The sequence below is a fragment of the Salmo salar genome, chromosome ssa15, assembly GCF_905237065.1.
Source record: "Salmo salar chromosome ssa15, Ssal_v3.1, whole genome shotgun sequence".
NCBI classification, from domain to species: Eukaryota; Metazoa; Chordata; class Actinopteri; order Salmoniformes; family Salmonidae; genus Salmo; species Salmo salar.
The window spans coordinates 39,603,694-39,626,860 of record NC_059456.1 but is presented as its reverse complement, the minus strand read 5'-3'; the positions used below and the strand labels follow the sequence as shown (position 1 = coordinate 39,626,860).

Genomic DNA, 23,167 nt, shown 5'->3' with positions numbered 1-23,167 from the left:
AAGAGCTCTCAGGACCTCAGACTGGGGCGAAGGTTCACCTTCCAAAAGGACAACAACCTTAAGCACACAGCCAAAACAATGCAGGAGTGGCTTCGGGACAAGACTCTGAATGTCCTTGAGTGGCCCAGTCAGAACCCGGACTTGAACCCGATCGAACATCTCTGGAGTGAACTGAAAATAGCTGTGCAGCGACGCTACCCATCCAACCTGATAGAGAGGATGTGCAGAGAAGAATGGAAGAAACTTCCCAAATACAGGTGTGCCAAGCTTGTAGCGTCATACCCAAGAACACTTGAGACTGTAATCGCAGCCAAAGGTGCTTCAACAAAGTACTGAGTAAAGGGTCTGAATACTTACGGAAATGTCATATTTCAGTTTGTTAAAATGTACTGGCAGCTTCATTAAATAGTACCCGCAAAACACCAGTCTCAACGTCAACAGCGGACAGTGACGAGGCGACTCCGGGATGCTGGCCTTCTAGGCAGAGTTGCAAAGAAAAAGCCATATCTCAGACTGGCCAATAAAAATAAAAGATTAAGATGGGCAAAAGAACAGAGGAACTCTGCCGAGAAGGCCAGCATCACAGAGTCACCTCTTCACTGTTGAGACTGGTGTTTTGCGGGTACTATTTAATGAAGCTGCCAGTTGAGGACTTGTGAGGCGTCTGTTTCTCAAACTAGACACTCTAATGTACTTGTCCTCTTGCTCAGTTGTGCATTGGAGCCTCCCACTCCTCTTTCTATTCTGGAGAGAGCCAGTTTGCGCTGTTCTGTTCTGTGAGTAGTACACAGCATTGTACCAGATCTTCAGTTTCTTGGCAATTTCTCGCATGGAATAGCCTTCATTTCTCAGAACAAGTATAGACTGATGAGTTTCTTAGTTTCTGGCCATTTTAAGCCTGTAATCGAACCAACAAATGCTGATGCTCCAGATACTCAACTAGTCTAAGAAGGAAAGTTTTATTGCTTCTTTAATCAGAACAACAGTTTTCAGCTGTGCTAACATAATTGCAAAAGGGCTTTCTAATGATCAATTAGCCTTTTAAAATGTAAAACTTGGATTGGCTAACACAACGTGCCATTGGAAGACAGGAGTGATGGTTGCTGATAATGGCCTCTGTACACCTATGTAGATATTCCATAAACAATCTGCCGTTTCCAGCTACAAAAGTCATTTACAACATTAACAATGTCTACACTGTATTTCTGATCCATTTGATGTTATTTTAATGGACAAAACATTTGCATTTCTTTCAAAAACAAGGACATTTCTAAGTGACCCCAAACTTTTGAACGATAGTGTATATTTACAAAGAAAAACATATATGGGGGATTGGAAATTATGCATTGATAGAAGATAAACTGTGCTGTAGCCTATTGCAGAATAAGGACAATGGAACATTTGCAGTAGTGGGTGTGGAGTCAGGCGCAGGAAACAGGAGTAGTTGCTAACGGGCTTTTAATGAATTGCACCGTAAAAGAAAAGTACACCCACGAAAACACAACTGGGTGTGATCCAACAAACACAATGATCCAATAACACGTACCACTGCATAACCAACAGTCGACAACAGAAAGTAAGCCCGCACACAGAACAGGTGGGGAAACGGGCTTAAATACTCAACTAAACACTAATCATACACAGGTGCAAACAATCAAGACAAAACCAACAGAAAAGGAAAAAAGGGATCGGTGGCAGCTAGTAGGCCGGTGACGACGACCGCCGAGCGCCACCCGAACAGGGAGAGGAGTCACCCTCGGCAGGAGTCGTGACAGACAATTTAACAAACAATCTCCCATGTCGAGTTTGTCTACTTGGTCAAGCATTTACTCTATAAGTCATCTCTAATTGAGATCTGTAAGTCTGAAAATAAAGACCTCAACATCTCTTGTTAAACCCTTCAGGCTTTCATTGAATACAGTTGAAGTCAGAAGTTGACATACACTTAGGTTGGAGTCATTTAAACTCGTTTTTCAACCACTCCACAAATTTCTTGATAAACAAACTATAGTTTTGGCAAGTCGGTTAGGACATCTACTTCGCGCATGACACAAGTAATTTTTCCAACAATTGTTGACAGACAGATTATTTCATTTATATTTCACTGTATCACAATTCCAGTGGATCAGAAGTTTACATACACTAAGTTGACTGTGCCTTTAAACAGCTTGGAAAATTCCAGAAAATGATGTCATGGATTTAGAAGCTTTTGATAGGCTAATTGACATCATTTGAGTCAATTGGAGGTGTACCTGTGGATGTATTTCAAGGCTTAGATTCAAACTCAGTGCCTCTTTGCTTGACATCATGGGAAAATCAAAAGAAATCAGCCAAGACCTCTGAAAAACAATTGTAGACCTCCACATGTCTGGTTCATCCTTGGGAGCAATTGCCAAATGCCTGAAGGTACCACGTTCATCTGTACAAACAATAGAGCGAAAGTATTAACACCATGGGACCACACAGCCGTCATACCGCTCAGGAAGGAGACGCGCTCTGTCTCCTAGAGATGAACTTTGGTGCGAAAAGTGAAAATCAGTCCCAGAACAACAGCAAAGGACCTTGTGAAGATGCTGGAGGAAACAGGTACAAAAGTATATATATCCACAGTAAAACGGGCCCTATATCGACATAACCTGAAAGGCCGCTCAGCAAGGAAGAAGCCGCTGCTCCAAAATCGCCATAGAAAAGCCAGACTACGGTTTGCAACTGCACATGGGGACAAGGATCGTATTTTCTGGAGAAATGTCCTCTGGTCTGATAAAACAAAAATAGAACTGTTTGGCCATAATGACCATCATTATGTTTGGAGGGGAAAGAGGGAGGTTTGCAAGCCGAAGAACACCATCCCAACCGTGAAGCACGGGGGTGGCAGCATCATGTTGTAGGGGTGCTTTGTTGCAGGAGGGACTGGTGCACTTCACAAAATAGATGGCATCATGAGGGAGGAAAATTATGTGGATATATTGAAGCAACATCTCAAGACATCAGTCAGGAAGTTAAAGCTTGATTGCAAATGGGTCATCCAAATGGACAATGACCCCAAGAATACTTCCAAAGTTGTAGCAAAATGGCGTAAGGACAACAAAGTCAAGGTATTGGAGTGGCCATCACAAAGCCCTGGCCTCAATCCTATAGAAAATATGTGGGCAGAACTGAAAAAACCTGTGCGAGCAAGGGGGCCTACAAACCTGACTCGGTTACACCAGCTCTGCCAGGAGCTCTCAACTTATTGTGGGAAGCGTGTCGAAGGCTACCCAAAATGTTTGACCCAAGTTAAACAATTTAAAGGCAATGCTACCAAATACTAATTGAGTGTATGTAAACTTCTGACCCACTGGGAATGTGATGAAAGGAATAAAATAAATCATTATCTGTACTATTATTCTGACATTTCACATTCTTAAAATAAAGTGGTGATCCTAACTGACCTAAGACAGGGAATGTTTACCAGGATTAAGTGTCAGGAATTGTGAAAAACTGAGTTTAAATGTATTTGGCTAAGGTGTATGTAAACTTCCGACTTCAACTGAAAATGTGTTTATCAGTTTACTGGTTAGGCAAAAACAATCTGTGTTCAACCCCTGGATGGGCCCCTGCCTATAGTCCTTAAGGGAGTTTCATATGCAAGACCTCACCTCCTAGAGATGGCTATCACAGGGACCAGTCTATGTGCTATCGTAACTGCTCTGACGCTATCTCCTCTCAGGTCACCTCCGCTGTATGTGTTTGTGCTGGACTGTTTTCTGCCTTGTACAAAGAGGGTTATGTGTGGGCAATGTCGTCATCCTCTCGTGTGTGTGTGTGTGTGTGTGTGTGTGTGTGTGTGTGTGTGTGTGTGTGTGTGTGTGTGTGTGTGTGTGTGTGTGTGTGTGTGTGTGTGTGTGTGTGTGTGTGTGTGTGTGCACACGCCCCCCGAGACAGCAGGAGTCCCTTTCACTCAGCACACACACAGTGGGAGGCTGATCCGAGGGGCCTCCTGTCCCTCCTGTCATGTGAGAGGAGAACAGATTTAGGAAGAATAGGAAGAAGAGGAAATGCTAGATCTAGCCAGGATGTCATATTGCAGGTCCCCTGCACATAAAGCCCAATCCTGGAGACCTGGAACGAAATAACTAATGAAAAATACATCTCAGCCAGGTATAGACCTACCTACCATGAGGACAGCATGAAGCTTGGTTTGGTCCAATCATTTTAGAAATTCAGACAGAAATTTGTTAACACTTTACTCTAGACATAATCATACATCCAACAGAAAACCTCTTAGCAGAGCCTGTTAAAGTCCAGCTAATTGATCAGACGACCGCGTAATGAAAACCAGTACTTCCCCTTTTCTAGCACCACGCTGCTGACATCTCTCTACAGTTTCACAACTAAACTATTTGTTCTAGAAAAAGAGCCAATTGGTTAAGTCCTAAGGGAGAGAGCACTAAAAACCATGCTGTCAATACCTTATAAAAACAGGCACATTGTCAAAAGTGCATTTGGCAGATTGGAAAACTGTCCCACTTTGAAATGCTGTATGTCATCAAAACTGCAATTTTAACTGGGTATTTTTCATCATTATAATATACTCTGGGATAAATAGATATCTAACTTGGTTTTGGCATGAAATGCACATAATCAGGGCATAAACAATAACAGAAGAAAAGGGACATACAAAACTTCCACCAAATGTTCTACACCTTCTGTCACGACTTCCGCCTTGTTCGGGCGGCGTTTGGCGATCGACGTCACCGGCTTACTAGTTACCACCGATCTATGTTTCCCTGTTTGTTTGGTTTTGTCTGAATTACACACACCTGTTTCATATTCCCTGATTATGTTCATTATTTTACCCTCTGGCGTTCATGTTTGTCTTGTCCGTGATTGTTTCCTGTTTTGTTTCCTGTCACTCATCCCTGTGTCCTGCGCCTGACTCCGATACTTCTCCTACGAAAAGCATTACAGAATCACGGACCCCTAATATGGAGTCAGCAGGAGCAGCCAGTACTCCTAGTCCAGTAAAGGAGCGCGTCCAGCAGCACGCGATCATGTTACAGAGTCTCGGGACAGCCATGGATCGCGTGCTGCAGACTATGGACAATATTGAGAGAAGAGGATTTCCCTTCGACCCAGCCATTCCATCGCCACCAGAACCACATCATACACACATGCTCAACCATCCGTCATCAGTATCCAGTGGGATTCAGCTCTCGCTCCCGGGAGCGTATGACGGAACAGATGCCGGGTGCCAGGGGTTCCTACTCCAGCTGGAGCTCTACCTGGCGGCTGTCCAGCCGGCACCTTCGGGACGCGAGAGAGTGAGCGCTCTCATCTCCTGTCTGACTGGTAAAGCCCTGGAGTGGGCCAACGCCATCTGGGAAGGGGAAGGCCCTACTCTGGATAACTACGAGGACTTCTCCCGCCGCTTTCGGGCAGTATTTGATCATCCACCGGAAGGGAGTGCGGCGGGGGAGCGATTGTTGCATTTAAGACAGGGGATGAGGAGCGCTCAGGAGTTTGCGCTGGACTTTAGAACTCTGGCGGTGGGTGCGGGATGGAATGAGCAGGCCCTGATCGACCACTACAGGTGTGGTTTGCGAGAGGACGTTCGTCGGGAGCTAACCTGTAGGGACACCACCATCCACCTGGACCAGCTGGTGGACTTATCGATCCGGCTGGATAACCTGTTGGCCTCCCGCGGACGTCCGGATCGGGGTTCATTGGTTCCATCCCCCAGCCCCTTAGACCCAACACCTATGGAGTTGGGAGGGGCTGGTACGAGAGAGACCGGAGGGGGAACCATTCCATGCACTAGCTGTGGCCGCAGAGGACACACTGCTGGTCGGTGCTGGGGAGGTTCTCCAGGAAGTCGAGGTGGTAGGCGGAACACTGGTGGTTCATCTCAGGTGAGTAGGCACACGACTCACCCAGACCCCCCTGTTGCTCACATGTGGTTATCTATAGGATTTCCGGGGTTCTCCCCGCATAAGGCGCTAGTAGATTCAGGCGCAGCTGGGAACTTTATTGATCGGTCTTTGGCTCATAGATTAGGGATTCCTATTGTTCCCGTTGATGTTCCCTTCCCTGTACATGCCCTAGATAGTCGTCCTTTGGGGTCGGGGCTGATTAGGGAGGTCACGGCTCCCATTGTTATGGTGACGCAGGGGTGTCATGAGGAGAGAATTAGTCTCTTTCTGATTGACTCTCCTGCGTTTCCCATTGTTTTGGGTCTTCCCTGGTTGGCTTCTCCTGATCCTATTATTTCGTGGCAACAGAGGTTTCTCAAGGGATGGTCCTGTCAGTGTTCAGGGAGGTGTTTAGGTGTTTCCTTAGGTGCCACTACGGTGGAAAGTCCAAACCAGGTTTCCACCATGCACATTCCCCCCGAATATGCCGATTTGGCAATCGCCTTCTGTAAAAAGAAGGCGACTCAATTACCACCCCATCGACAGGGGGATTGTGCGATAAATCTCCGGGAGGGCGCTGCACTTCCCAGGAGTCACGTGTATCCTCTGTCACAGGAGGAAACGGAGGCTATGGAGATATATGTCACCGAATCTCTGGGACAAGGATACATTCGGCCCTCCATTTCACCTGTCTCCTCGAGTTTCTTTTTTTGTGAAGAAGGAGGATGGAGGTTTACGCCCGTGCATTGACTATCGAGGTTTGAACCAGATTACGGTAAAATACAGTTACCCGCTGCCTCTTATCGCTAGTATGACAGAGTCATTGCACGGGGCGCGCTTCTTCACAAAATTGGACCTCAGGAGCGCGTACAACCTGGTGTGTATCAAGGGAGGGGATGAGTGGAAGACGGCATTTAGCACCACTTCTGGGCACTATGAGTACCTCGTCATGCCGTATGGGTTAATGAATACTCCATCCGTCTTCCAATCATTTGTGGATGAGATCTTCAGGGACCTGCACGGGCGGGCTGTAGTGGTGTATATAGATGACATTCTAATATACTCCACTACCCGCGCTGAGCATGTGTCCCTTGTACGCATGGTGCTTGGTCGACTGTTGGAGCATGACCTTTACGTCAAGGTGGAGAAATGTCTGTTCTTCCAACAGTCCGTCTCCTTCCTTGGGTACCGTTTTTCCGCGTCAGGGGTAGAGATGGAGGCTGACCGCATTTCAGCCGTGTGTAATTGGCCGACTCCAACCACGGTAAAGGAGGTGCAGCGGTTTTTAGGGTTTGCCAACTACTACCGGAGGTTTATCCGGGGTTTTGGCCAGGTGGCGGCTCCCATTACCTACTTACTGAAGGGGGGACCGGTGCGACTGCGGTGGTCGGCTGAGGTGGACAGAGCTTTTGGTAGCCTGAAGGCTCTGTTTACCACGGCTCCAGTGCTGGCGCATCCTGATCCCTCCTTAGCGTTCATAGTTGAGGTGGACGCATCCGAGGCTGGAATAGGGGCTGTGCTATCTCAGCACTCGGGTAAGCCACCAAAACTCCGCCCCTGTGCTTTCTTTTCGAAGAAACTCAGCCCGGCGGAGCGTAAATATGATGTGGGGGATAGGGAGTTGTTGTCTGTGGTCGGGGCTCTGAAAGCGTGGAGACATTGGCTTGAGGGGACTAGACACCCTTTCCTCATTTGGACTGACCACCGAAATCTGGAGTACATTCGGGCAGCGAGGAGACTGAACCCTCGCCAGGCGGGCTATGTTTTTCACACGCTTTGCTTTCACCCTTTCCTACAAACCAGGTTCCCAGAACGTGAAGGCAGACGCACTGTCCCGGCTGTATGATACAGAGGAGCGGTCCACGGAGCCCACTCCCATAATTCCAGCTTCTTGCCTGGTGGCACCGGTGGTATGGGAGGTGGACGCGGACATCGAACGGGCGTCACATGCAGAACCCACTCCCCCCCAGTGTCCCGTTGGGCGCGTGTACATTCCGTTTGATGTTCGCGATCGTTTGGTCTGTTGGGCCCACACATCACCCTCCTCTGGTCATCCTGGTATCGGTCGGACGGTGCGCTGCATTGCGGGGAAGTACTGGTGGCCCACGTTAGCTAAGGACGTGAGGATTTATGTCTCCTCCTGTTCGGTATGCGCACAGTGCAAGGCACCTAGACATCTGCCCAGAGGGAAATTACAACCCCTTCCCGTTCCGCAACGACCGTGGTCACACCTATCGGTGGATTTCGTGACGGATCTTCCCCCGTCACGGGGTAACACCACGATCCTGGTCGTTGTGGATCGGTTTTCTAAGTCCTGCCGTCTCCTTCCGTTGCCTGGTCTCCCTACGGCTCTAAAAACTGCAGAGGCCCTGTTCACCCATGTATTCCGGCACTACGGGGTGCCTGAGGACATAGTTGCTGATCGGGGTCCCCATTTTACGTCTAGAGTCTGGAGGGCGTTTATGGAAAGCCTGGGGGTCTCGGTCAGCCTTACCTCGGGTTTCCACCCCGAAAGTAACGGGCAGGTGGAAACAGTCAACCAAGAGGTGGGTAGGTTTCTGCGGTCCTATTGCCAGGACCGGCCGGGAGAGTGGGCGTCGTTTATCCCCTGGGCGGAGATGGCCCAAAACTCCCTACACCACTCTTTGACTAATCTTACCCCTTTTCAGTGTGTGCTAGGTTATCAGCCGGTCCTGGCTCCATGGCATCAGATCCAGATCGAGGCTCCTGCGGTGGATGAATGGTTTCGGCACTCCGAGGAGACATGGAACGTTGCCCATGTACGACTACAACGAGCCATCAGGTGGCAAAAGGCGAGTGCCGACAGCCACCGCAGTGAGGCCCCGGTTTATAGACCGGGGGATCGGGTCTGGCTCTCGACCCGAAACCTGCCCCTTCACCTGCCCTGCCGGAAGCTGGGTCCGCGGTTTGTGGGGCCTTTCAAAGTCCTGAGGAGATTGAACGAGGTTTGTTATAGGTTACAACTCCCCCCTGATTATCATATTAACCCCTCGTTCCATGTGTCTCTCCTCAGGCCGGTGGTGGCTGGTCCGCTCCAGCAGTCTGAGGTACGGGAGGTTCCTCCGCCCTCTCTGGATATCGAGGGGGCACCGGCGTATACAGTACGAGCCATTATGGACTGCAGATGTTGGGCGAGGGGCCTTCAGTACCTCGTGGAGTGGGAGGGGTACGGTCCGGGCGGCGTTCGGCGATCGACGTCACCGGCTTACTAGTTACCACCAATTTATGTTTCCCTGTTCGTTTGGTTTTGTCTTAATTATTCACACCTGTTTCATATTCCCTGATTATGTTCATTATTTAACCCTCTGGCATTCATGTTTGTCTTGTCCGTGACTGTTTCCTGTTTTGTAGTTGTTGGAGGTGTTTCTCCCAGCCATGTTTTATTACTGTGGGAGAAGTTGGATTATTGTTTTTGAGTAAAACGTTTTGTTTGCACTCATCCCTGTGTCCTGCGCCTGACTCCGATACTTCTCCTACGAAAAGCATTACACCTTCCTCCTTACTCTTAGAGGAGAGGAAGGGAGTGAACCTTGATCTTAGAGGAACAGTTTACAACATCTGGCATAGAACCAATATTTGGCCCTTTGCAACAACATTTCTGGACTAATGGACTAAGACCATGCTGTGTGTGTGTGTGTGTGTGTGTGTGTGTGTGTGTGTGTGTGTGTGTGTGTGTGTGTGTGTGTGTGTGTGTGTAGGCAGACACTTCAAATGTGGAGACTGAAGCTTGTGGCTGTCCTGTAAAAATGATCTGTCAAAGCCAAGCTTACTCCAGTTTCTTGGGACTCTTGGGATATCATATCAAAGTTTGGTACCCCCATTCTGAGAGGTGTGAAGGTGAAAGGCAATGCTATAGCAACAATTACCAAGCAAGCATTAAGCACAAGACATTTTACAGCTTGTCAAGCTAGGGGCTTTAGGTCCAACTGCACCCCCAACCCTCAGTCCCAGCTCTCAGCCCCAACCCTCACCCCCAACTTTCAGCCACAACCCTCAGCCTTCTAGGATAATTTTAACATTTAAAATGTTTATTTTTATTTAACTACACAAGTCAGTTAAGAACAAATTCTTCTTTACAATGACGGCCTACTGGGGAACAGTTGGTTAACTGCCTTGTTCAGGGGCAGAACGACAGATTTTTACCTTGTCAGCTCGGGGATTCAATCCAGCAACCGTTCAGTTACTGGCCCAATGCTCTAACCACTAGGCTACCTACCGTCCCCAAAAAACATGGTTGTCAGTTGTGACATTGTAAACATCAAGCGAGATAGAGGATTAATGACCCAGGGGACTGGGGAGCACGATCCCCAATTCAAAGAGACCCACGGGTTCTGAGCTGTGACAGACCTTCGTCTCACTACGGTAACCTACACTTTGTGACACCACTGCTTCCCACCAACCACCAGCATTCCATGTACAAGTAGAGCAGAGATGTATGCCTGTTGTGATTCGGTCCATAAAATCGTCTATTTTTCTATTTGATCCTTAGGCATCCCTGTTTACAAGTGATGTGTGTGTGCCAGGTGAGAGCCTCCACCTACTCATGTAAATGAGTGATGAACTCACTAGACTGACACCAGCATGTGACATCAGCTCTGGTGCTGAGTTTTGAAATATTTTGTGACGGTGCAAACTGCATTCTAAAGCCAAACAGAAAGGTAGCAGGCCTCAAAAGACCCTCTGCACTCCTTTGCCCTCTGAAAAGCAGTATACAATAATTGGTAGGTCAGTTAGGGTTAAATTCGGTAATCTACCTGTGTTTTACAACAACCTATTACAATAACCAATTTTACGATGCAGCAGTGTTACAGATATGTATCCAGATAACAATGGACCAACATCATTGAGAGGATGATGAGCATCAGCAATCCCATAACTCTTCACTATTCACTGGTCTCACCTGTTTTTTCACCACGGTCACCTCGGTCTCCCTTCTCGCCCTTCAGTCCTCTGTCTCCTCTGTCACCTTGGAAAGGACAGACAGACAACAAAACACTGTGTTACACTCAGTGGAAACTTTAGGAGAAGCACAGATGAATAGTTAACATCCTGTAACTACAAAATCAAACTGGACATAAGTAAAACTGATGATCCAGTTGAACCAGATCAGTATTATGTTCTTAGAGAACCTTTCCACATGCTATTTCTCTTCTAAGTATTGCCCTCTCACTGTGTCATGGTTGACTTTGTGTAGGTGGGCCTGGATTAGGCCTAAAGCTAGGCTATGGTTTGAGGTTTCCATATTGCCTTCCTGGAATACTTGTGAGCAGGGCCGCTGAAAAAAAAGTGTGGCGAAGTGGCATTTGCCATAGCACTTTTCGATCTGGTGTGGTAGTGCCACACCACTTTTGATTTAGCTGAATAAAATATACTGCTCAAAAAAATAAAGGGAACACTTAAACAACACATCCTAGATCTGAATGAAAGAAATAATCTTATTAAATACTTTTTTCTTTACATAGTTGAATGTGCTGACAACAAAATCACACAAAAATAATCAATGGAAATCCAATTTATCAACCCATGGAGGTCTGGATTTGGAGTCACACTCAAAATTAAAGTGGAAAACCACACTACAGGCTGATCCAACTTTGATGTAATGTCCTTAAAACAAGTCAAAATGAGGCTCAGTAGTGCGTGTGGCCTCCACGTGCCTGTATGACCTACCCTACAATGCCTGGGCATGCTCCTGATGAGGTGGTGGATGGTCTCCTGAGGGATCTCCTCCCAGACCTGGACTAAAGCATCCGCCAACTCCTGGACAGTCTGTGGTGCAACGTGGCGTTGGTGGATGGAGCGAGACATGATGTCCCAGATGTGCTCAATTGGATTCAGGTCTGGGGAACGGGCGGGCCAGTCCATAGCATCAATGCCTTTCTCTTGCAGGAACTGCTGACACACTCCAGCCACATGAGGTCTAGCATTGTCTTGCTTTAGGAGGAACCCAGGGCCAACCGCACCAGCATATGGTCTCACAAGGGGTCTGAGGATCTAATCTCGGTACCTAATGGTAGTCAGGCTACCTCAGGCGAGCACATGGAGGGCTGTGCGGCCCCCCAAAGAAATGCCACCCCACACCATAACTGACCCACCGCCAAACCGGTCATGCTGGAGGATGTTGCAGGCAGCAAAACGTTCTCCACGGCGTCTCCAGACTCTGGCACGTCTGTCACGTGCTCAGTGTGAACCTGCTTTCATCTGTGAAGAGCACAGGGCGCCAGTGGCGAATTTGACAATCTTGGTGTTCTCTGGCAAATGCCAAACGTCCTGCACGGTGTTGGGCTGTAAGCACAACCCCCACCTGTGGACGTCGGGCCCTCATACCACCCTCATGGAGTCTGTTTCTGACCGTTTGAGCAGACACATGCACATTTGTGGCCTGCTGGAGGTCATTTTGCAGGGCTCTGGCAGTGCTCCTCCTGCTCCTCCTTGGACAAAGGCGGAGGTAGCGGTCCTGCTGCTGGGTTGTTGCCCTCCTACAGCCTCCTCCACGTCTCCTGATGTACTGGCCTGTCTCCTGGAGCGCCTCCATGCTCTGGACACTACGCTGACAGACACAGCAAACCTTCTTGCCACAGCTCGCATTGATGTGCCATCCTGGATGAGCTGCACTACCTGAGCCACTTGTGTGGGTTGTAGACTCCGTCTCATGCTACCACTAGAGTGAAAGCACCGCCAGCATTCAAAAGTGACCAAAACATCAGCCAGGAAGCATAGGAACTGAGAAGTGGTCTGTGGTCCCCACCTGCAGAACCACTCCTTTATTGGGGGTGTCTTGCTAATTGCCTATAATTTCCACCTGTTGTCTATTCCATTTGCACAACAGCATGTGAAATGTATTGTCAATCAGTGTTGCTTCCTAAGTGGACAGTTTGATTTCACAGAAGTGTGATTGACTTGGAGTTACATTGTGTTGTTTAAGTGTTCCCTTTATTTTTTGGAGCAGTGTATATTGATGCAAAGTGTTAAAAAGAGGGGCAAATTTGTCTCATGATTTGTTGACTTGTGCACAATTACTATGTCCTTCACATCAGAGTGTTGCTGCAGGCTCTTTGCATGTCTTGACAAATCAGATTCACGGAAATCGGAGGTTGCGCTGGCCGGGCACAATGCACAAAGCTCAAGGTGCACTCTCTACTTTCCTGCACTTTCTCTGTGTCTCTGTATAGGAACCCCCCTTCTTTAAAATATAATTCATATGAACAAGTACAAGGTTGCTGAATTTTGACAGGGTTTTCATCCTCCCCAAGGTCAGTAGTTTTTCCAGGAGTTTTTTAAAACCTTGTGACCTGATCGGAAAAGCTCTGGTCCCATCATAGCCCATATTAAACCTTTTTACAACTGATTAATCACGTCATACCGTATAAGGTCAGAGTTTTAACTGGTTAGGTTACTAGATCAGAAAAAACTACGGCCCCAGATTTTTTCCCCCCACCACCACTCTGGGACCTGTGGTGCCACCTCTACTTGTGAGACAAGAATACTTGTGAGAGGATCTTTTTTCCCATGGTTGGGGGAACAAAGTAACTCTAAAATAGTCTCCCTCACACCGGGAAGAAAGACAGCTGAACCAACCTCAGGTCTGATTTTAGACATCCCTCAACTCAATTTCCCTTTGGATACCTTATAATCTTGTTAACGTGAACTGAAGACCCACAAACTAAATGTAAGCACCTTGTCATTAGACTTAACAATTATAGGACAACCTCCTTGTGAACTACAGTATCTTCAGCTTTTGCTGAAGTGGACTAGAAAAACAGCACAAAGAAAAAGACAGTATAGACAGCAAATACAGTACAGTGAGGTGTATGTTTCCCCAAAAGTGAACATTAACACATATGTCCTTGATTCTCTGTGATCTGACATCCATTGTTGTGGGCTATTGTTTTGTTTGTTGCTCTGCTCTTGTCGTCTGAGGCAATTAATTTGTCTGTCTGTGGGTTGAATGCTATATTATGAAAGACAAAAAGGAGTCAGAGCAAAAGGCAACATCAATTTAACGATTAAAGGATTTTATGAAAAATCGCTGGGGTTGAGAGGCTGAAAGCACAGTCGTCCTGCAGCTCCTCTTTCAGAGTGAGCAGAGAGACATTTTATGGCGTCTTTCTGGCTTCACTACTTGAAGCCTTAACAGTCTTAGAATTTATTTTTAAGAAGATCCTACTTGGATACATTTGTGTCCTGAAGAGGGCATCTGATGCTGATCTGATGAGGATCTGAGTGTGGGTGCAGGGACATTCTGGCAGTTTCATCTGAAAGTCTTGATTGTTACAAGTGTGCCAGCACCATATATTTAATTTACTGTCTGGACTTGAGAGAGGCTGTGGAAAATGAAGTAATCAGTCAACTTCAATCTTTAATTACACTAAATTAATATTTGTTGTATTTTGATATGTACCAGAAGTTTATGTCCATGATTATAGAGGACACCACACAATAAGGCAAAAATGACCATTATGGTACTGTCATCTTTTTTTGTAGAATATTCATAAAAATAACAAACTCTGGATATGCCTTTGATGGAATATTAAAATTCCTACCACTCAGTTCTGTGGGAACATCTCTCTGTAACTACAAGTTTAAAACCACAAGGTGTGGTTATGAGCTGTTACTGTAATAAAGTGACTATTATCCCATGTTTAATTCCTGTATTTTCAGATCCAGAGTCACAGGAAAGGGCCCAATGGCAGTGGCACCCAAACAGAACCACCAATTGTCGGGTAGTGCTCTGAGCTGACCACATCCTCATAGTAATGTGTGGTGCGGTGGTCAGGAAATGTTAGACACTTACTCTGGTTCAAACGCCCAATGCCAAACACAGCTCTAACTCACAGAAAAACTTACATAAAGAAAGGCCTACTTTAACAGGCCACACAACATCTCTCCCTTTTCCACAAGGGTGCTTTTACAAGTTTTACTAAATGGCTAAGTGCCTTTGTTATTTTATTTCGTATTTATCTAACCCTGTGTTATGTGTGTTGTAGTCACAGTGAGTCAGTCTAACAGGGCTGGGAGGACAGGCCAGATAGAGAGTGCAGAGCACCCACATCTAATCTTAATGTTATTGGCTCACAGGGGTTTGAGCCTCCAGCACCGGACAGTTCAGCCAAACTAAACTGATCCAGCTGTTTGGTTTGCATAGAGAAATAAAATAAGTCCATTGTGGAGAGTCAAATCCATGACCAAAACAATGAGGCACTGCGTCTCAAATCATATGTGTGAAAGGAGTATCTGATTACAAAACAAGTGCTGCTTCCCAACACACAAGGTGACGAAGGATGAAAAAGTTCCCTAAAAGCAAGGTTGGACTAGCCCTGAGACATGGCTGTAGACTCCTATGATGTCTAGGCACCATAAGCGTCTACAGCCAGGTCTCAGGGCTAAGGTTGGACCAACTAAAAACCGGACATGGCTTTCCTCCATTATTATGGTGAGAGGGAGACATTTCTGTCTGCAAGGTTTTAGGTTGGCGGTTCAGCTGATAAGGAAGGTCTGCTTTGGGTTAGGATGGGGAGGCAGAGGGCATGAAGATCTACAGTACCAGTCAAAAGTTTGGACACACCTACTCATTCAAGGGTTCTTCTTTATTTTACTACTTATTTTTTACTATTACTCTACATTGCAGAATAATAGTGAAGACATAACTATGAAATAACACATTTGGAATCATGTTGTAACCAAAAAAGTGTTAAACAAATCAAAATATATTTTACATTTGAGATTCTTCAAAGTAGCCACCCTTTGTAGTCACCTGGAATGCATTTCAATTAACAGGTGTGCCCTGTTAAAAGTTAATCTGTAGAATTTATTTCCTTCTTAATGCGTTTAAGCCAATCAATTGTGTTGTAACAAGGTAGGGTTGGTATACAGAAGATAGCCCTATTTGGTAAAAGACCAAGTCCATATTATGGCAAGAACAGCTCAAATAAGCAAATAGAAATGACAGTCAATGTGGAACTTTGAAAGTTTCTTTAAGTGCAGTCGCAAAAATCATCAAACGCTATGATGAAACTGGCTCTCATGAGGACCGCCACAGGAAAGGAAGACCCAGATCTGCTGCAAAGGACAAGTTCATTAGAGTTACCAGCCTCAACTGCACCTCAGATTGCAGCCCAAATAAGTAACAGACACATCTCAACATCAACTGTTCAGTGGAGACTGCGTGAATCAGGCCTTCATGGTCGAATTGCTGCAAAGAAACCACTACTAAAGGACACCAATTAGAAGAAGAGACTTTCTTGGGCCATGAAACACGAGCAATGTACATTAGACCGGCGGAAATCTGTCCTTTGCTCTCATGAGTCCAAATTTGAGATTTTTGGTTCCAACCGCCGTGTCTTTGTGAGATGCACAGTAGGTGAACGGATGATCTCCGCATGTGTGGATCCCACCATGAAGCATGGAGGAGGAGGTGTGATGGTGTGGGGGTGCTTTGCTGGTGACACTGTCTGTGATTTATTTTTAATTCAAGGCACACTTAACCAGCATGGCTACTCAAAACACAACTCCAGGCTGTGTAAGGGCTATTTAACCAAGAAGGAGAGTGATGGAATGCTGCATCAGATGACCTGGCCTCCACAACCACCCGACCTCAAACCAATTGAGATGGTTTGGGAAGAGTTGGACAGCAGAGGGAAGGAAAAGCTGCCAACAAGTTCTCAGCATTTGTGGGAACTCCTTCAAGACTGTTGGAAAAGCATTCCAGGTGACTACCTCATGAAGCTGGTTGAGAGAATGCCAAGAGAGTGCAAAGCTGTCATCAAGGCAAAGGGTGGCTACTTTGAAGAATCTCAAATATAAAATATATTTTAATTTGTTTAACACTTTCTTGGTTTCTATATGATTCCATATGTGTTATTTCATAGTTTTGATGTCTTCACTATTATTCTACAATGTAGATAATAGTAAAAATAAAGAAAAACCCTTGAATGAGTAGGTGTGTCCAAACTTTTGACTGTTACTGTAGTTGTCAATGAGACACAACAAATCAGATGGAATAGACCCTGAGCCTCCATCAATCTGCCTTGGATTGCCCTCTCTGGAGCCTGAGCTTAAGAGAGAGCATGCCATCACAGAAGGATAAGGGAGATAGATATAACCATTGACAGCAGGTTCAAAGAGGCAGCGAGGTACAGAGGATAGTTTAACTAATGGCTCTACAGCTGTCTGACAGTAATAATATCAGACATACCTTTGGGCCCTTCGGGTCCCATATCCCCTTTCTGCCCCTGTAGGCCGTCAGTGCCGCTCAGGCCCTTTAGTCCCCTTGGACCCTGGAAGCCTTTTTCTCCTGTTAAACCTGCCGGGAGGACATAAACAAAGCATTGGATTTATTTTCCCAATTCTTTTCAAACAGGATATCTGAAATGTGTTTCAAAGAATGCAAACAGCCTATCTTTTCCGAATCTTTGAGTACGGTGGTCCGCTTGCATGCCATAATAACATTTTCCAATGTTCTCTTTCTTTATTCACCATTTAATTATGTAATGAAAGACTATCTCAGGGAATGCCCCTGCTACATTTCCCAGGATGCTTTGAGCCCAGTTGGAGGGCTGTTATTAGGTTGCTAACAGACAGAGTGGACTTATGGATTTGGAACCATAGGGGGTCGTGTTCACTAGGTAACCCCTGAGTAATCAATAATTGAAGATATAGTCGTTGCATTACTAACAAGGTATACTGTAGTAACCAACTCTTTCATAAGTAGGATAGTGGACTGACTGATAGTTTGAATGTGGTAGGAGGAGTGTTTTGGATGGCTATAACAAATTAACATGTTCCATGCTCCTAAAGGGAGGATTGCTTTCTGCATTCTTCTTGGAAATATGTCTATGGGGGTTTAGGCTACATAATCCGTGACCCGGGCCAATTACAGTAAGATACGTTTCGAGGACGTGGTTGAAAAATGGTTGAAGAATGTCATGTATGTTGAAAGCTAGAATAGGACAAATGACGTTACTGTAAAGTGTACGAACCTCTCATCCCTGTGAGGCCTGCCACACCAGGGGCCCCAAGTGGCCCAACATCGCCTATCTCACCTTTTGGTCCTGGAGGCCCTGTGGAAAACAACCTCATTAAAGCATTGAGTTGATCCCGACATAACAAACTGATGAATATACTGTAATATGAAGACAATATGATTACTGAAGTTGTGTAATCCCATAAATTGCCAGTTTCCTCTCGGTATGTCATTCATGTTTCACCACACTCTCGGACTAAAGCAGAGGAGCTCAAGGCAGAATCTGAGTCTGAAACATGGTTAACGGACATCATCCAACAATTTTTTATGCTTGGATCCAGTTAACTGACTTCAGACTTGTTAGTAGAATCAGCTTGGCCACAACGGAAAACACATTACCTAAGGTACACCACAATTGAAAAGTTTTGTTTTGTCCGACTGACATTTTTAAAGTAGCCTTTCAAATCATAATGTGAGCTGATCCTTAGATCCTAAGATACTGTCCTGGCGTAAAGCAGTGGCTAATGACAAGTCAGGATTGAAAGTTCACTGTGACACCCTGGCCATAGAGAGGGTTTTATTCTCTATTTTGGTTAGGCCAGGGTGTGACTAGGGTGGGCATTCTATGTCCTTTTTTCTATGTTTTGTATTTCTTTGTTTTGGCCGGGTATGGTTCTCAATCAGGGACAGCTGTATATCGTTGTCTCTGATTGGGAGCCATACTTAGGCAGCCTGTTTTCCTTTGAGTTTTGTGGGTGGTTACTTTCTGTTTAGTTGATGTTCCTGACAGAACTGTTTGGCTGTCGTTCGTGGTCTTGTTTTGTTTAAAGTGTTCTATTAAAATTATATGATGAGCACTCAACACGCTGCGCCTTGGTCGACTCCTTTCGACGGCCGTTACATTCACTTGGAAGTCTTCTCACCCTGGGGGGTCTGAAGGGAAAACCACTCCACTTAATTGGTGTTGACTGGTTTGTTTTAGTAGGATCAATGATATCACTCTTCACTTCTTAATAGTCTTCTATTAATTCAACTAAGAATGCTCAAGAAAAAAACATGCTCCATGAGGGTCAACCAGCATGCAACTTTCACATGAAGAGCTGTCCGTTAAACGCCAATATGCGGTGCTGTGTCATGGATCAGCAATTCTGAATCGGAGTAGGTTGGACAGAAAACACACGTTGGTAATGCCCTATTTAAATGTCAAGGGAAAACACCTGCAATGCAATCTGTTTTGAGACATTTGGTATCAACTTGATAGATACAGTGAGGGAAAAAAGTATTTGATCCCCTGCTGATTTTGTACGTTTGCCCACTGACAAAGAAATGATCAGTCTACAATTTTATTGGTATGTTTAATAGAACAGTGAGAGACAGAATAACAACAAAAAAATCCAGAAAAACACATGTCAAAAATGTTATAAATTGATTTGCATTTTAATGAGGGAAATAAGTATTTGACCCCCTCTCAATCATAAAGAATTCTGGCTTCCAGGTGTCTTTTATACAGGTAAGGAGCTGAGATTAGGAGCACACTCTTAAAGGGAGTGCACCTAACCGCAGCTTGTTACCTGTAAAAAAGACACCTGTCCACAGAAGCAATCAATCAATCAGATTCCAAACTCTCCACCATGGCCAAGAACAAATAGCTCTTCAAGAATGTCAGGGACAAGATTGTAGGCCTACACAAGGCTGGAATGCGCTACAAGACCATCGCCAAGCAGCTTGGTGAGAAGGTGACAACAGTTGGTGCGATTATTCGCAAATGGAAGAAACACAAAAGAACTGTCAATCTCCCTCGGCCTGGGGCTCCATGCAAGATCTCACCTCGTGGAGTTGCAATGATCATGAGAACGGTGAGGAATCAGCCCAGAACTACACGGGAGGATCTTGTCAATGATCTCAAGGCAGCTGGGACCATAGTCACCAAGAAAACAATTGGTAACACATTACGCCGTGAAGGACTGAAATCCTGCAGCGCCGGCAAGGTCCCCGTGCTCAAGAAAGCACATATACATGCCCATCTGAAGTTTGCCAATGAACATCTGAATGATTCAGAGGGCAATTGGGTGAAAGTGTTGTGGTCAGATGAGACCAAAATGGAGCTCTTTGGTATCAACTCAACTCGCCGTGTTTGGAGGAGGAGGAATGCTGCCTATGACCCCAAGAACACCATCCCCACCGTCAAACATGGATGTGGAAACATTATGCTTTGGGAGTGTTTTTCTGCTAAGGGGACAGGACAACTTCACCGCATCAAAGCGACAATGGACAGGCCATGTACCGTCAAATCTTGGGTGAGAACCTCCTTCCCTCAGCCAGGGCATTGAAAATGGGTCGTGGATGGGTATTCCAGCACGACAATGACCCAAAACACACGGCCAAGGCAACAAAGGAGTGGCTCAAGAATAAGCACATTAAGGTCCTGGAGTGGCCTAGCCAGTCTCCAGACCTTAATCCCATAGAAAAGCTGTGGAGGGAGCTGAAGGTTCGAGTTGCCAAACATCAGCCTCGAAACCTTAATGACTTGGAGAAGATCTGCAAAGAGGAGTGGGACAAAATCCCTCCTGAGATGAGTGCAAACCTGGTGGCCAACTACAAGAAACGTCTGACCTCTGTGATTGCCAACAAGGGTTTTGCCACCAAGTACTAAGTCATGTTTTGCAGAGGGGTCAAGTACTTATTTCCCTCATTAAAATGCAAATAATTTATAACATTTTTTACATGTGTTTTTCTGGATTTTTTTGTTGTTATTCTGTCTCTCACTGTTCAAATAATCCTACCATTAAAATTATAGACTGATCATTTCTTTGTCAGTGGGCAAACGTACAAAATCAGCAGGGGATCAAATACTTTTTTCCCTCACTGTAGATTATTTAAACCATTGGCTTTCTGATGAAGCTGTGATGCTTTAAAAAAAAAACATGTTTAGGCTATTTAAGGTGGCTGATATTGTTTTTACACTAAGGATGACCATTTATCAAATGATCCACTAAAAGAACATTCAAGTTTCCTTATTTTGTTTCACCACTGGTGAATAATGAAATTAGCGCTAGATCAATGTTTTAATTATGACAATTACATTTCCATGAGAATGAAGGCAATGGACACAGTGATCCTCCCAGCCAGAAGACACTTCACTAAAACAGCAAACATGTCACTCCTGACGTCATTCCTGTTAATCAAGTGGCTGTGTGATGATTATAAATGTTTCCATGCTCACACTTTCTCTCCTCAGACCAACACATCACAGTTTCTTGCTTAAATGTGTTTTTTTCCCCCTTCTCATTTGTTCACCACTGCCAAATTGGAAGGTAAGCATGAAACATAAGCTAAAGGCATTGGGATGGAGGGATGGAGTGATGAAGGGAGGGAGAGGAGGCAGGCCAGAAATGCCAATTACCACGACAAGGTGTGGAGCTTTCCTGGCTAAACCCACGCTTAATGACAAGCAAATGGGATGTGCAGTGGAACAAATGACAGGGCTGATTTCCTTGGTTTTGGAGGCTTCTAAATGTAACTCACAATTATTTCCAGCCTAAATAAAACACTGTCCCATTCACATACAATATCAATCAGATTCTGATTCAAAGTCTTATTTGGCATGGATTCACATCACTGAATTCTGTCTAATTCCTGCTAACATTACATCATGACATAATACTTATTTGACATTTATTTAACCAGGAAAGTCATTGAGTATGATAGCAAGTCTCAATACAACATCAACATCTTCATCTCACATTTTCCTTAACCATCGTGTAAGGAGCTCAGTAATCATAGGGAGATTAATCATGACATAAACTTCATTCTAGCCAGTGATAAGTGATGGGGCCGTTACCTTCTAAGTAGGTGATGTTCTTGAGGATATTGGAGTGCTCCCAGTCCTTGAGCCTCAGGTCCTCTGTGATGGTGCTGAGGATCTCTACCTCATTCTTCAGGGTCTCCTCCATGTGGACTTGTGTCTCCCTCATGTACCGTGCATCCTGGCTTGCATTGCTGATCTGCACCTGCAGGTCCTGGATCTTTAGGTGATGGACGCTGATGTCGCTGGTGAACGTGTGGTTGACTGAGCCGACCGTCCAGCCAACCTCCTCCAGCCTATCCTTGAGCTGGTCCACCTGGTCCGCTGCGCTCCTCAGCAGGAGGTCGTGGTTGTGCAGCAAGACCGAGGCCTGGGCCAGCTGGTTGCTGAGCCCACTCACGCTCCTCTGGGTGGAGCGGTTCAGAACGGATACACGGTCCCCCAGCAGCTCCATGGTGCTGTCTGTCGACTGGCAGTGGCCTTGCAGATCCCTGATATCCCTCTCCAGGCCGCTCACTGCCCGGCCCAGCTGCTTTAAGGACTCGCTGTGGTTCTGGAACAGGCTCTCCAGCTTCCAGATGTTCTCCAGTAGGTCTGCCTGAGAGGAGATGTCGCCCAGGGACTGCTGGAGCTCCCGAGAGCGGTCCTCCATGCGGGTCATGTTTTCCATCAGTGCCTCCTGCTTCTCTGAGGACATCTGAGACCTGGACACTGAGGAGGACACATGGAAGAGAGGAGAAAGACGAGAGGCTCAATTATACATCTCCTACATAGCAGATAGAAAATGCTACAGATCAACAACACTTACTACAGTATATGGCTTCTGAACATTTATCAATGCAATCCACCGCATTGGATCACTTAATTGTCACTGGGATGATGATTAGTAACACTAGAGTTGTATACTACAGTATTACTATTAAAACAGCAAGATAGTGTCGTGATCTCTTTTATACCATTGGCAATGACTGTTTGTTGTTAATGTCTTTTGAAAGGAAAGAGAAGTGATCTATTTTAAACAACCTCTATAACAAGGCTTTTAAGGTTTATGTTCTGTTGGAGTGAAGTTTCTTGGTAACAGTGCAGTCAGCCAGAGAGATATTTTGAAACTAAATCCTCTCAGCTCTGCAATGACGACATCCTCTCTTATACTTTTGAGACTCTTATGTAAAAAAAAAGTGATATTGCTCAATCTGAGAAAAAGAGAATGTTGGGGAAATGGAAGGAAATGGCCAATTCCCAGCACACATGTTCAAAATCCCTCTCATCCCTCTCCACGGCTAGTAACAATTGTTGCCTATGTGTGTGTTGTGGACCAGAACTAATTTAATTATTTCAATATGAGGGAAATGTTTCCTACATGGTTGCACAAAGAGACTTTACATTACTTCTCATTTTACATTGTTCAGAAAGTTAATGAGCTGAAAACCAAAATAAGCTGGCACTCAACTATAGAGACTTTCTCATTCCAAAATGACAGTCTATCTTACA

At 45.5% G+C, this 23,167-nt stretch overlaps 1 protein-coding gene across 1 annotated transcript in view; it reads right to left on the bottom strand.

Moving 5' to 3' along the window:
* Positions 1–23,167, bottom strand: part of LOC106571406 (scavenger receptor class A member 5) — an 87,739-nt gene that overhangs the window by 18,138 nt on the left and 46,434 nt on the right. The window contains exons 4-7 of the mRNA XM_014144456.2: positions 21,713–22,387; positions 17,888–17,968; positions 17,104–17,211; positions 10,813–10,878 (exon numbers count right to left, since the gene is read on the bottom strand). Coding sequence (XP_013999931.2) covers positions 10,813–10,878; positions 17,104–17,211; positions 17,888–17,968; positions 21,713–22,387 — 930 coding nt within the window. The remainder of the gene's footprint in view (positions 1–10,812; positions 10,879–17,103; positions 17,212–17,887; positions 17,969–21,712; positions 22,388–23,167) is intronic.